This window comes from Callorhinchus milii, unplaced genomic scaffold, assembly GCF_018977255.1.
Source record: "Callorhinchus milii isolate IMCB2004 unplaced genomic scaffold, IMCB_Cmil_1.0 Scaffold2, whole genome shotgun sequence".
NCBI lineage: Eukaryota > Metazoa > Chordata > Chondrichthyes > Chimaeriformes > Callorhinchidae > Callorhinchus > Callorhinchus milii.
In genome coordinates, this window is record NW_024704743.1 from 36,488,226 (window position 1) to 36,502,334 (window position 14,109).

A 14,109-nucleotide genomic window follows, 5' to 3' on the forward strand; every position below is an offset into this window, starting at 1 on the left:
GAAACTTTCAGAACAATAATAATATTCCTTGCATTTGATACACCGCCTCATCATATCATTAATACATCTCAAAGCGCTGAATATACTGTAACGTGTAGTGACTGTGTACTTTGTGGGCTAATACCACGATCTGTAGATCTGGTCACATAAAGCAGACGAAAAGGAAATATATCCAAACAAAATTACATATTGACACACAGGCCTTATTAAACCCATATAGATGTTGGCACGAACTCCATTAATAGACTTCTTAAATCTTTAATTTTTCTTAGCCCACATGTAAGGCACATAAACTCCTGTTTTTGTGGAGTAAAGGAAGAATACAGATTTTAATCTGACTGAGTTGTAATACTATTTGTAATTCTGTGATCAGGAAGCTGATTGGAGCTGTATCGGCAGATGAATGTGAACTGAGGTGTGGGGTTACCTTGGAACATGTTGGGAGCCCAACCATTTAAATATTGACACTTTATGCTGTGCAGTGAGATGGAATGCTTGAAATCAGCCACTCCTTGATCAGAGGTTCGTAGAAGTCAGCCAATTTCACAATTACCTGGAACAAAAGACAGAGACATGCAAACAAGCACGGCTCCTGCCACACAGTATTTTCTTATTGAAAACTGGCAACCTCTTCAATCACCTCTGCCATCATTACATTCCATCTGAAGTGACTGCCTGACAAATGTGCTATGAAAGGTTCACATCAGCCATTTAATTGGGAATAACAGCAGGTGATCACTAAACGTGGTGCATTTCTGTCTTGAGTCAGCTCATCCAGATGGCTGCATAGCCACTACAGCTGGCTTCGTAATCCTGGGGTGGGGGGATGAAATGGGGTTGAGGAGAGAAGGGGAAAATAAATCAATATGGAGTTTCCCCAGTTGCAGTGAGGGCTGTCAGAAAAAGTGTGTTGACGACAAGATCAATTTGAATGAAGAAGGTCCTTTAACCCACCTGATCTCTTCCCTCCAGCACACCCACCCAATCGTTCCCCCCAGCACAGCATCAAGCTGCTTTTTAAATAAATCTAGCGCCCTGGCCTCAACCATTCTTCCTAGCACCGTGTTCCAGTTGTTAGTTACTCTCTGGGTAAAAAACGTTCTTCCTCCTGCTGTCCCGAAATTGCCCTTTGCAACTCTAAACCTATGTCCTTTTGTTTTACTGTTTTGATGCATCCTAAACTATTCTGCTGTTACTTTAGTGTTACTTTTTCAATCACATTTGAAATTTTATACACCTCTATAAGAATGTTGGATAAAGATGCGGTCAGCTCAGCTGTAAAGTCCTGCATGATCATCTACTTGAGGCGGAGGAACTGCGGGATGGAGGGAGACAGAGAGCTAAACCTCTTTGCTTGACCTAAAACAGGGTGGTCCAAAGGTCCAACAGGCAGCCCAGGGGCCACAACGAGCCCCCGGATGATCCTGTCAGACCCAACTTCACCTCCTAGCTGTACCTCTCTTCTGGTCGGTTTCCATGAGGCAACGTGGAGAGTGACGGGAGGAGGGGAGGAGTGAGAGATATCCTCTCTCGCTACCTCGAGCCTCATGGAACCTGGTGAGATGCAGCAGCAGGAGTATCTTATAATTCTAAAACTGCAGAACTATGAGTCTCAGCAGGAAACACAAGGTAGATATGAAAACTAGAGGATTTCAGTGTAAGTGGATTGATTACTTGCTTATTGACAGTAATGAAAAACCCCAGTGCCTTGTTTGCTTGCAAGTCATATCTGTGTTAAAGTTCAGAGTTAGTTTTGCAATAATGAATTAATAATGAGCCCGTGTCCTCTCCCGCACCAGGCTCCGTGACCCTATCACCCCCATTCTCACCCGACTCCAATGGCTTCCCATCACACAGAGGATACAGTTCAAGATCCTGGTTCTCGCCTTCAAAGCCCTCCATGGTCTTGCTCCCCCCTACCTCTGTGACGTCCTAATCCCCTACCATCCTGCTCACTCCCTCCACTCAGCGGGCTCCAGCCTGCTTCACGCCCTCGCTCGCCTCGCGGGTGGGCCTTCTGCCACTCTGCCCCCACTCCATCCCGCAGTCCCTCCACCTCGCCCCCTCCCTTGTCTCCTTCAAGACCCATCTCAAGACCCTCCTTTTCGACTGTGCTTTCGACTGCACTCCACCCCACCCAATCCTGACCCCCAACTGGGGTCTAAACTATGACTGTCCAGCGCCTTGGGACGTCTTCCTGACGTAAAAGGCTCTATACAAACGTAATTTTGTTGTTGTTGTTGTTAATCTGTTTTGGTTTTGTTGAGCATTTTCTGTAGGGGCCTCCATATGTTAAGTTGATAACCTGTATTTTGACTTTAATACATTAAAATAATTGGTGCATATATTTCCATTTGAGATGATTATTATTAAGCAATACAGCCAAACAATTTTTTTTTAGGTTTCTGTATGATTCTTTTATGTTTCTGGAAGGGGAAAATACACAATATTGTTTATGCAGCCAGCGGACATTTCTCCAATGTAGCATCCGGCCCGCGACACCCAAAAGCTTGGACCATCCTGAGATAAAAGTTTAAAAATAGTAATTACCAGATATGGAGAAAAGGCAGGAAATGAGATTTAAACATTTCCCATGCTGAATGAAACTTATAGGCAGGCAAAGTGTCTAATGGTCTACTCGTCCTACGATGGGAATATACAATTAGGCCTCAGAGCCCCTGAGTTTGGGGGCGGGGGGTAAATCAATGAATCAGAAGCATAGCAAATGGTTTTATCAGTGTAACACACCATGGATTGCTGGACAAGCAGTCAGGATTATCAGAGGGAGTCATTGAGCAAACAGAGGCCAAAACATTATCAGTGTCTGAGTCAACCTGCTCTTTCCAATGTAGCTTGGTTACAGCTGGATACTGGAGGAGGTCTGGGAGTGGTGCCTGCCGCTCCCACTCTGTCTCAGAACAGTTTATTACAAAGGGAAATTTTGGACAGCGCAACTCCATGGGTAAAAATAACAAATGTTCAGCACCAGGCAACAAGAAGTGTTAGACACTCAACCAGACAGCAGAATGGCTTGACGTGTAAAGCTAAGAATTACAGGCTTTCCCAGTGGCTGTGCGCCTTTCAGGTAACCATCTTTGCAGGCTTGTTACAACAATAAAATTACATTTGTATGGAGCCTTTCACGTCGGGAGGACGTTCCAGGTCGCTGAACAGTCAGTGTTTTATTTTTAAACTGCCCTTTAAAAATAATGCTTCATTCCAGCAGTATATTTGCCATATATTTGGGAACACTTACTTCTATGTTTGACTTGAACAAACATTGCTGCGATTTAAGAGCAGTATACATTAGACCAAGAATAATTTTTCACACCAGCAATCCTGCCATCTAGTGTGCATAGCTTCACAATCAGTTCACAACCACAGACATAGTTTTCACCATATTATCTCACAATAACACGCATTGTATTACTTTTATCCCAATTCAGAAGTTTTCGTCTGTCGCATTCATGAATGTTTACAATGCCTCAGGAGGTAGATGCATTTGTTGACGCTGCCTGTTTGAACCGTACCAACCTGGTCATTCTCTTTGCTTATTGGGCAGCAGCCTGCTTCATGTCCCCCACCCCACCATTGGCTGTTGGGCTTTACCCCTTGGAAAAATGCCCAATACCAGAAATGCACTGACACTGGGTGAGGACAGATCAAGTGTGAATGTGTTGCCTTTGCAGTTAAATAACCTGCAAACACCACTGGCTATCTAAGCTCCTGCACATTAAACATTGCCACTGGAGGGCTGCCAGCACCCATTCCACCTCACCCCAGTTCAGCTACTTCAACAAAACAACTTGTTTTTATGTGGAATCCTTCACGTGGATTAGCTACTGCAATGGGAGAGGATAAAAATGATACAGGAGGGGAGTGAGGGAATCTCCTTGAATACAATTTTTAGTTATTCTGTTGCAAACACAATCCATTTTTGAAATGTTTAACTTTCCCAGTGTGGAACAATAGTTGAACACTGTAAAGATGCCCAATGAAATAATTGTAATCTCCTAAAAACAGATATTGTGCTGAACATGCTCTCCCTGCCCTGCACAAGAATTGAGACTTCATCTCCTGGCTCTACTTATAAAGTTAATTGTGGACTTCATTTTTTAATCTTTTCCAAAACCTTGGTGGACACCCCTCTTCCCGACCCTTAACAGAGACGCTTCCTCCAGGTTTAAATACTCAAGTACTCAATACTGTTTAGATACTGATTAAATACTGTTGGTACTCACGCATATACTTTAGTGTCTCCTCGATTTGTTCATTGGTGAGATCGATATTAGTATCGGGAGAAATAAGAGGGGTGTGAAGCCAGTCGTCGTGATCATAACCATAAATTGTATCAGCTCTCAGTGTGTAATGAGGCAGTTTTTCTTCCAGCAGACTGATGATTTCGACTTCTGGAAGATCTGTACTATTGCACACATCTGGGGAAAAAGAAGAGACAGGATGGTTAGAACTGGACACAAAATACTGCAGATGCTGGAAATCTGAAACAAAAACAGAAGTTGCTGGGAACACTCAGCAAGTCAGGCAGCATCTATGGAGAAAGAAAAGTGAGTTCACGTTTCAGGTCCACGACCCTTCATTAGAACTGGGGCATGTTGGGCGGGAGTGGCTTTCAAGCGCTAACAGAGTGAGGGGGGGGCAGGGCAAGGAAGACAAAGGAGAAAATGGGGTAGAGGACAGGGCATGATGGCTTAAAGAGGTGCTAATGATGCAGTATAAAGGTGGGGGGAAATTACGACAAACAGGCAGACCAGAGAGAGAAGGGGTGTGTCTGGGACCCAGATAACGTGGTAATGGTCACAGAAAAGGGGGAGGGGGAAGGTGAGCTGTTATGGTCTGAAATTGTTGAAATCAATATTTAGGCCAGAGGGCTGTAAGGTCCCTAGCAGATAAATGAGATGCTGTTCCTTGAGCTTGAACTGTGGATCATTGGAACAGCGTAGGAGACCGTGGATGGAGAGGTCAGAGTGCGAGTGGGAGGGAGAGTTGAAGTGGCAAGAAACTGGAAGCTCAGGTTGTGCTTGCGGACAGAACGGAGGTGTTCAGCAAGTCGATCACCCAATCTGCATTTGGTCTGCTCAATGTATAGAAGACCACATACATTAGAATACATTAGAATATACAGCACAGAAACAGGCCATTGGGCCCAACTGGCCTATGCCGGTGTTTGTGCTCCACATGAGCCTCCTCCTGTCCTTCCTCAACTAAGCCTTCAAGCATAACCTTATTCATCAGCAGCAAATTACATTGGTGGTAGTACACGTAAATCGCTGTCACACTTGAAATCTGTGTTTGGGACCCTGGACAGTGGTATGGGAGGAGGTAAAAGGGCAGGTATTGCATCTCCTGCGCTGACAAAGGAAGCTGCCGGGGGAGGAGAGTAACTGTTGGTGATGATGGAGGAATGAACCAGTCCCTTTGGAACGCTGAGAGGGGCGGGGACGGAAAGATATGTTTGGTGGTTGGATCATGCTGGAGGTGCCGGAAATAGTGGAGAATTATTTGTTGGTTGTTGAGGCTGATGGAGTGGAAGGTGAGGACTAGGGAAACCCTATCACGGCTCTGGGAAGAGGGGGAAGAGGTGAGGGCAGAGGTGTGGGAAATAAGGTGGACATGGTCAAGGGCCCTGCCTACCACAGTGGATGGGAGGGCGAGTGGAAGGGAAGTTGAAGTGGCAAGAAACCGGAAGCTCAGGGTTGAGTTCGGTTGAGGAAAAAGGAAGACATTTCAGTTGCTCTGGTGTGAAAGGTGGCATTGTCGGAGCAGATGCAGCAGAGGCGAAGGAACTGGGAAAAGGGAATGGAGTCTTTACAGGTGGCGTGATGGGAGGAGGTGTAGTCCAGGTAACTGTGGGAGTTGGTGGGCTTGTAAAAGATATCTGTTGATAATCTATGCCCCGAGATGAAAATGGTGAAGTTGAGAATAGATGCTGTCTGACATGCTGAGTGTTCCCAGCAACTTCTGTTTTTATAACTTATGCAGTTGTTTTTGTTTCGAAACATGTTAATCTTCTGTGTAATTTATTTACTTCTGTGTAAATTTAAGTGCTCTGAGACACTACCCGTGTGAAGGGCACTATATAAATGCGAGCTGTTGTTGTTTTCATACATCTGCTGCCCATATTACTTCAGTAATGCCTCGCAAAGTGAAGGCAGTTTCTCCTGGTGTCTTGGCCAACAATCCACCAAATAAGTATGTTCATTCACTTTATGGGTGTCTGTGGGACATTGCTGGGTGCAAGTTGGCTGTCAGGTTTGCTCACAAAACACACAGTCACTACACTTTGTAGTAAAATCCTATGAAGAGCTTTGAGAGATCCTCCTGGCATCTAATGTACTACATCCAATGCACATATTTATTATTAAAAATTCCAGTCGCAGAGATGAATAATTAACCTGTTCTCTGGCTTCTGGTATTCCACTTCAACTAACTACAAGGAGGTTGCAGTTGATCACTGCTGCCTGCTCTTCTGGCTTAAAGAAGAATCACCCACTTTTAATTGCAACGTCTTAATTGCTATATCAAATGCAAGGATTATTACTATCCTGCTCACCCAGTGTTAAGAATTCAACATCTAGGAATCCTAAACATGGTTGCTAACCCATATTGAAGCACAGGATCCGAGACTGGCTCCAAACAGAGATTCACAAAGAAATGGTGGGGAAACAGAAAGGATAAGAGCAACCAGGAGGCAAGCAGACCAAAATATGATGGGAATAGTCAGTCTATCTAAATAGCAAGAAGAAGTGATCTCATCCATCCAGAACACCAACCCCCCCCACTCCCCACTACCCCCACCACATTCATCCCAACATCAAGCTGCTTTTTAATGAGGCCAGCGTCCTATCCTCCACCACCCATCCTGGCAATCTGTTCCAGTCGTTACTATCGTCTGAGTAAATCTTAGACTCCTCCCATCTCCATCCTGGGGCCCCTTGTGGCTGAATGGAGAGAAATCTTTGAAAACAAGTCAAGTTGGATAGTTAAGAAAGCAGAAGGTTGATAAAATGCACAAACAAAACTGCTGACTGATTCTGCTTAATACCACTTCATATGAAACTGTATCAAACCAGGCTTAAACCGGATTTAAATGCAGTCACATTTTCCTGCCTCTCGTTACTTTTAATAAACATTGATACTTGGACCACATTATTTCATTTTTAGACAATAGATTGGGTTGATCTATTTTTAGAAATCCAAAGTACTTGTTTGTCTAACATTTGTCAAGCATTGGGTACAGTATTCCAAGGTCTGATTCGAGTCAGATCAGCTTATTCTAAAATAACATGCAACTGTTCCCATAAATTACAATAAAACAACATTAAAGAAATCAATGCTGCACTTAATGTCAAATTATTAATCCTATACCAAGAGATTACAACAAACATCTCAGGATATGTATCAGATTTGAAAGAAAATGATACAATAAGTAAATCGGTTGGATACATGAACATGCAGTTCAAGGTCGGTTAAAGCCAATTTCCAACTGTAAATGCAGAGATTAAATTTAGTATCATTAAATTCAGTTATTAAAATATATATTAATGTTTCAAGCTACTTTTGGAAAAAGCAAGAGAATTTTACAGAGATTTGAAGGAAGCCTGAAGGCAAATTTGTTTGTTCATTAAGTTGAAATCTGTGCTGACAAGTGGCTATTTTGTCTACCTTTTATTTTAGCAAAGTTATAGACCAGAACAGATCTTGAGGAAATGTGGACAAAAGCTTGGGGCAACTGGGCATATCAAAGGGAGCAAACAAATGGTTGGGTTGAAGGCGAGGAGGCAGTTCGAAGCAGCGCCATGCAACTGATAACAAAAAAATCTTTTCATTTGATGTGTGAGTGAGCCAGTGCTGACGTGAATTTAGGAAAATTTAGATTTGCCCCAAAACATTCCTGCTTTACAAAACTTTTTTTTTTAAATCTCTTGCTCTTCCCAACAACAAATTAAAAACTGGGTCAGACCAAGGTACAACTTTACAGAAACTCAAAATGTCTGCTGCTATGATTAGTGCTGAGGAACCACTCTTGTCATACCATCACTGACGTTCCCAACATTACATGAATTCCACAGCAACGCAACCCCAAAAACAGATGCTTGCGCACACCCGGTCGTTTTAAGTCATGATTCATGTAGTTTACATTGCTCTGGAACTGTGGTGAAACCACTACTCCCTCTCTCTCTCGCTCTCTCTTTCTGGAGTCCGTTGGCCTACATTAATTACTTCACAACCTTATTCCAGAGTGGTGGATGCAGTCCGTGACTGTAAAACTTCAAAGGATTTTTGTCTGTCTGCCGGGTGTCTGACACACGCGGAAACCCATCACTATGCTTAATATCCAAACCAGACAAAGTTTTGCATACGCCTTCCATCCATACATGGAAATTAAGGGAAGAATAAAGAGAGACACAAATCAGAGAGGATTTCACAACAAAGCTATTCTATTCTGATGACAAAGCTGATCTGGGCAGATTTTATCTTACAGCATAGTTATCTGAGCGTTAAATCTCTGTTGATCAGGACACATTATAAACACAGGCAAATGTCCTTATCAAGTAATGTCCCGCTGCCTGACAGTTAACCACTGGCACAGTAACCATCAAAGTAAAAATAGAAGCTTATATAACTGTACAAAAAGGTTACTCACTCATGATTTCTTTCCCCCTCTGTTCCTTTCACTCTAACTACATTTTAAGAGATGTTCTCTCGCAGCACCACGTGGAAGACAAAGTTGCAATTAACTCCTACTGCTGTTCAGGATAGCAACCGTGGTTATCACATGTGCGATTAATTTCCTGACTAAACATAGTCCGAATAATGACAACAGCCAGTCAAATCTGCTGATCTGCTGTTTTCCGCACCGCCCCACTCTCTTTTCTGACTGAACTTGGTTTGTGGAAAGTGTGTGGCACCTTGATCTGCGGCAGCCTCAAACAAAACAAATACCATACGTTGCTGCAATAATCAAACTGAAAGCTGAATGGTCCTTTTTTGCACTTGTACTTCAAAACAATGAAGGATTACTGTGGTGACTTTTATTGTTTTGTCTTTTGCTCGTACTGTGAAACAGAGTTTGCATACGGTCTCCAGTTTGTGCATTTCAGTTTTCTCCCTTGCTCTCCTGGAGGTTGTCACTAGGCTGAGGTATGTTTGCTAGTAACCCCACAATCCTTCATATGTCTGTTTCGATACAAGCTGGAGAATGCCAGTAGGTTAGTTTATAATGTTGGAAGGACATTAATGCTGGATTCAGACTATCACCTTCCACTGTATGTATGAAATCATTGCAGGCTCCACTTAACCTGGAGTATTTAACAACTCGCCTGAGCACTAAGGAGCAGTATCTCAATCACCAGCCCTGAAATCAATATACATTTATATCACACATTTTACATCGGGAGGATGTCCAAAAGTGCTCGACAATTCCACCTAGTGACCGGGGCTTAGAAGAGAGAGGAGGGAAAGATGACCAAAAAAGTAGCAAAAGATACCAAAAGCATAACAACAAATCACATTTGTAAAGCGACTTTCACGTCAGAAGGACGTCCCAAGGTACTGGACATTCAGGGATCCGCTCCCGAGCTGGTGTTTGGGATCAGGACAGGTGGATGGCGGGGAAGGTTGGAGGGTGAGACCAAAGACACGGTCGAAGAGGAGGGTCTTGAAACTAGTCTCGAAGGAGGCAAGGGAGGGGGCAAGGCGGAGGGACTGTGGGATGGACTTCCAGAGGGTGGGGGCAGAGAGGCTGATGGCCCACTCACCAATGATGGGGCAGGCGAGGCAGGGGACATGATGCAGGCCAGAGCCTGCTGAGTGGAGGGAGCGGATAGTTGGTAGGGGGTTAGGAGGTCACAGAAGTAGGTAGTGGTAAGCCCATGGAGAGCTTTGAAGGTGAGGATCAGGATCTTGAACTGTATCCTCTGTGTGATGGGAAGCCAGTGGAGTCGGGCGAGGATGGAGGTGACAGAGTCGTGAAGCCTGGTGCGGGAGAGGACATGGGCTGCAGGGTTCGGGATGATCTACAGCCTATGGAGGGAGGAGTTGGGGAGGTCAACAAGCACAGTCAAAGAGGCAAATTTTGAGGTGTACCTTGAAGGAGGGGAGGAAGGGAGTAAGTCGGAGGAATCTTGGAATGGAGTTCCAGAGAGTGGGTGCTCAGCACCAAGCTTTGCCACTGTTATGGACTCCGATACCCTACCGTGCATCAGGGCACTAAATAAATGCAAGTTGTTGTGAGCCATTAGGATTAAACCTGCAAAACTCAGCCTTGTAAAACCAGCTAAACATTCTTCAGTCCTAGCTTCAGTTATGATTTTGAATAAATTCAGCTGTTTATATTTCTTACAATATTTCACATCTGCAAAATTTAAGTCTCCACAGCTTTGTCCTCAACTCTCATCAACCCTGCCACAAACACTTACAAAGAGAAAATCACAACTTAAGCAAAAGGCTACTTCAGAAAAGCAGAGAATCTATTATTAACCATGGTTATAAATCTAGTCACACAACACATCGATTTTTTAGCAGATCAACCACCGCTGGCAGATCTGTTAAAAGAGAGAACAATTCCAGTTCATATAATAATCCTTATATTTGGTTGGACACCTTTCACATCGGGAGGATGTCTCAAAGCACTTCACAGGATATACTGTAAAGTGCAGTAATTGTGTGTTTTGTGAGGGAATGTGGCAGCCAATTTACACAAAGGAATATCCAACAAACAGCTCGAATAACCAGTTTTTCATTTGGGGGATTATTGGCCAAGATACCAGGAAAAACTCTTTTTTCAACATGTACATTATATACAATATGCCAGAAAAATATCCATGTGTAGGTGGCAAGCACATGTGGAATTCTGTCTGCTTTCGATACTCTTCAGATTGGCAATTAGTTTCTGTAGTTGGCAAACACCCATATATATCACTTATAAAATCAAGTCAGGAGGTTGTGGGTTCAGGTCCAATGTCTCTCGGCTGACACCCGATACAGTGCTAGGGTTGTATTGTACTGTTCGAGGTCCTGTCCTTCGGATGAGACGTTAATCCACGATCAATTTTTTTGGGGTCAGCCGGGTGTCTGAAAAATGCGGAAACCCATCATCATGCTTAAGAGTATCCAAACCAAGCTGAGATTTCCATGTATCCCACCTCCACATGGAAATTCCACAGATACGTTGTTGGAATAGTATGCGAACTCTCTCCCTGGAGAGACGCTTCCTACTTACCTAATTCCAGAGAGTCTTAGGTGCAGATTGGCAAGAGCCAAGGCTTGGGGAGTCCCAAAGTGTGCATTGGGGTACTGCTGGAGTCCACTAGCTAAAACCACATAGCATTGATATTGCTATCTGGCAAGCTTTCCTGCTGTTTGTCCAGTTAGAACCACACTAACCGTTAGGGCTTTGGCTTGCAGGGTTAATAGGAGCAGAGTCAGATGATTCCCCGGCCCCAATGACTGGTGTGCCTTTCCAAGTCCTGCCGATGAGCCAGGCTGGCTATGCTGCCATCAGCAGTGCCCTGGAATATTGGACATCTATGGAAGGTGTTGTCATCTAGGAACTGGACTGCCGAGACCACCACAGAGGGCTGGTTTGATTACGACATTCTGTTACCAGGTATGTCACCTTGCAACCAGTTTAGCTCCAAGGAGAACCAGCTTACCTCCCCACCAAAGATCTGCTTGTTCAAATGGACATTAAAGATCCCATTGCATTATTCAAAAAGTGAGTTTTTCCTGGTCTTGGACAAAAAAAACCCAATAAAAGTGGTCATTCATTTCATGGCTGTTTGTGGGACATTATGTGCAACCTGGCTGCCGTATTCACCTATTTAAAAAAAAGTCACCATATTGACTGTATATCCTGTGAAGTGCTTTGCGACTTTTCCTGTAGAGAAAGGTGCTGTAAAGTTTATTATATTATAGTAGTATATAATACACACAAAATATACTTTCCAAAAGCTCTAGAAAATCCTAATTCTAAAACAAATCCTCAATGCTTTTTTCTCAACAATGTTGATCAATTCCACGATAGCGATCTGCCTGTACAGCTTCTCACCACTAGATGGAGGCCGAACACGCAAGACAGCATGGACTGTTCAGGTCAACACTTACATGGAACAGGATAACCAAGAGCTGGCATCATTCAGGTGGTGAAGTAACTTCACTGAGATGTGTTCTAAAACTCTTGATCCAGTGCCAAATACATAACATTGGATAAAGCTCTGGAGCCTAAATAATAAACGTTGCGTTTGATACAGCGCCTTTCCACAATGGGAGGACGATTCAAAGTGCTTCAGATGATATACCGTCAAGTGTATTGACCGGGGAGAGGTATTAAGCAGGGTGTCTCAGGGGCCTGTATTGGGAACCCCTACAGTTCCTCATATATATTGATAACATGGGTTCACAGACCTTTAAATTCACAAATGACACCAAGGTGGGGTGGGAGAAAGACTGTGGAGTCAGAGGAGGCAGATGAAATTCAATACTGATAAATCCTAGGTACTAGAACACAACAACAACAACAAAATTACATTTGTATAGAGCCTTTCACGTTGGCAGGACCTCCCAAGGTGCTGGACAATCAATGTTTCGGACCCGATCTGGGGGTCAGGATTAGGGAGGGTGGAGGGCAGGGGTTGAAGGAGGGTGACGGAAAGCACACTTGAAGAGGAGGGTCTTGAGACGGGTCTTGAAGGAGGCAAGAGAGGGGGCGAGGAGGAAGGACTGCGGGATGGAGTTCCAGAGGGTGGGGAATACTACATACAGGATCCAAGAAAAGGAAACACAAGTATTTCATGCATGGGATTCAACTTGCCAAGGGGGAAGTGGAAAGAGATCTTGGGGTGTTAGTTAATTTCTCGCTCACTGTGTCAAGACAATGTGATGCAACAAGAAACAAGGCAGACAGGATGCTGGGCTATATTACTAAATCAGATAAGCTTAGATTCCCAGATTTCATAGTCAGGCTGTACAATGCTCTGGTCAGACCACATCTGCATACAGTTCTGGTCACCATAAACATAAGGGGCTGCTGATACCCTAGAGGGAGTGCAGAGGAGAGCAATGAGGATGATCTCCAGTGTTAGAGGAATGATGAGACAAGCTGGGTTTTTCTTTACACAGAGGAAAATCAGAATCTGGAACAGTAAGGGTGGTTAAGACCAGGACACAAGACTCGTTTGAAAAGCAGCTTGATGCAGTGATGTGGACAGTAAGGTGGTCTCTGGAGGGATGAGATTAAATCAGTTGATATACCTTCTTCGTCCTAACTAATCTTGTGATCTTGTAACTGTATTTTTGGGCACTTTTCAGATTCTATTGTTATAGACAATATCAAATAAAAGGCTCGTTATTGAACTCATCACTTCCCTCTTTCCCTTGGGCTTGGCCGATTGATCTAATGTAGATATAATACAAGGTAATACACTACATATAAAAACAAGAAACCATAAACCTGGGCAAAATGACAACAGTTTCTATAGGGGTGCAATAGGAGAAGCATTATGACAATAGTTTGCTGAAAGTATCCAGTCAAAGTAAAGCTTAGCGTAAGCAGAGCTAATTAAATAAATACTAGGTTTCATCCTGAGGGCATTTTGCTAAGTTGAAAGTTATTCTAACCTTGTATGTAGTTCACTGGTTAGACCACATATGGCAGCAGGATTGGGCAACTTACCATCAACAAGACTGAAGTTTGGAGAGGTCTCAGAGAAAAGTAGCAAGTACCAGGACTTAGAAGTTATAAAGAAGATGACTAGTTGTTCCAGTTAAGATTGAGGATGACATAGGGTAGTTTTTTAAAATGATGAAAGACAGCAATAACTTAGATATCAGCAGACTATCTTACATCAACATAAAGATACAAACCAGGGGCATAGATAGGTTCAGAATGAAAAACTTAGAGCAGAACCAAAGTGAAGATTTTTTTTCCTCCCCACAAAGCAGTAAATGTGTGAACAAACTCCCAACAAAAGCAGCTTACTAAATCAATCAGTTCACAGCAACCTGGATTAAGTATATGCTTAAGGACAGGAAGAGAGAAAAATGGAAGAATCCTAGCTGTTCTCAGTTGACGACAGCTAGAGGGAGTCA

The 14,109-nt window shown here is 43.5% G+C and overlaps 1 protein-coding gene across 1 annotated transcript in view; it reads right to left on the reverse strand.

The window, feature by feature from the left end:
- The window catches only part of trak1a (trafficking protein, kinesin binding 1a), a 102,809-nt gene that overhangs the window by 58,388 nt on the left and 30,312 nt on the right, over positions 1-14,109 (reverse strand). Inside the window, 1 exon segment of the mRNA XM_042332309.1 lies at positions 4,242-4,436. Within this exon segment, the coding sequence (XP_042188243.1) occupies positions 4,242-4,436 (195 nt within the window).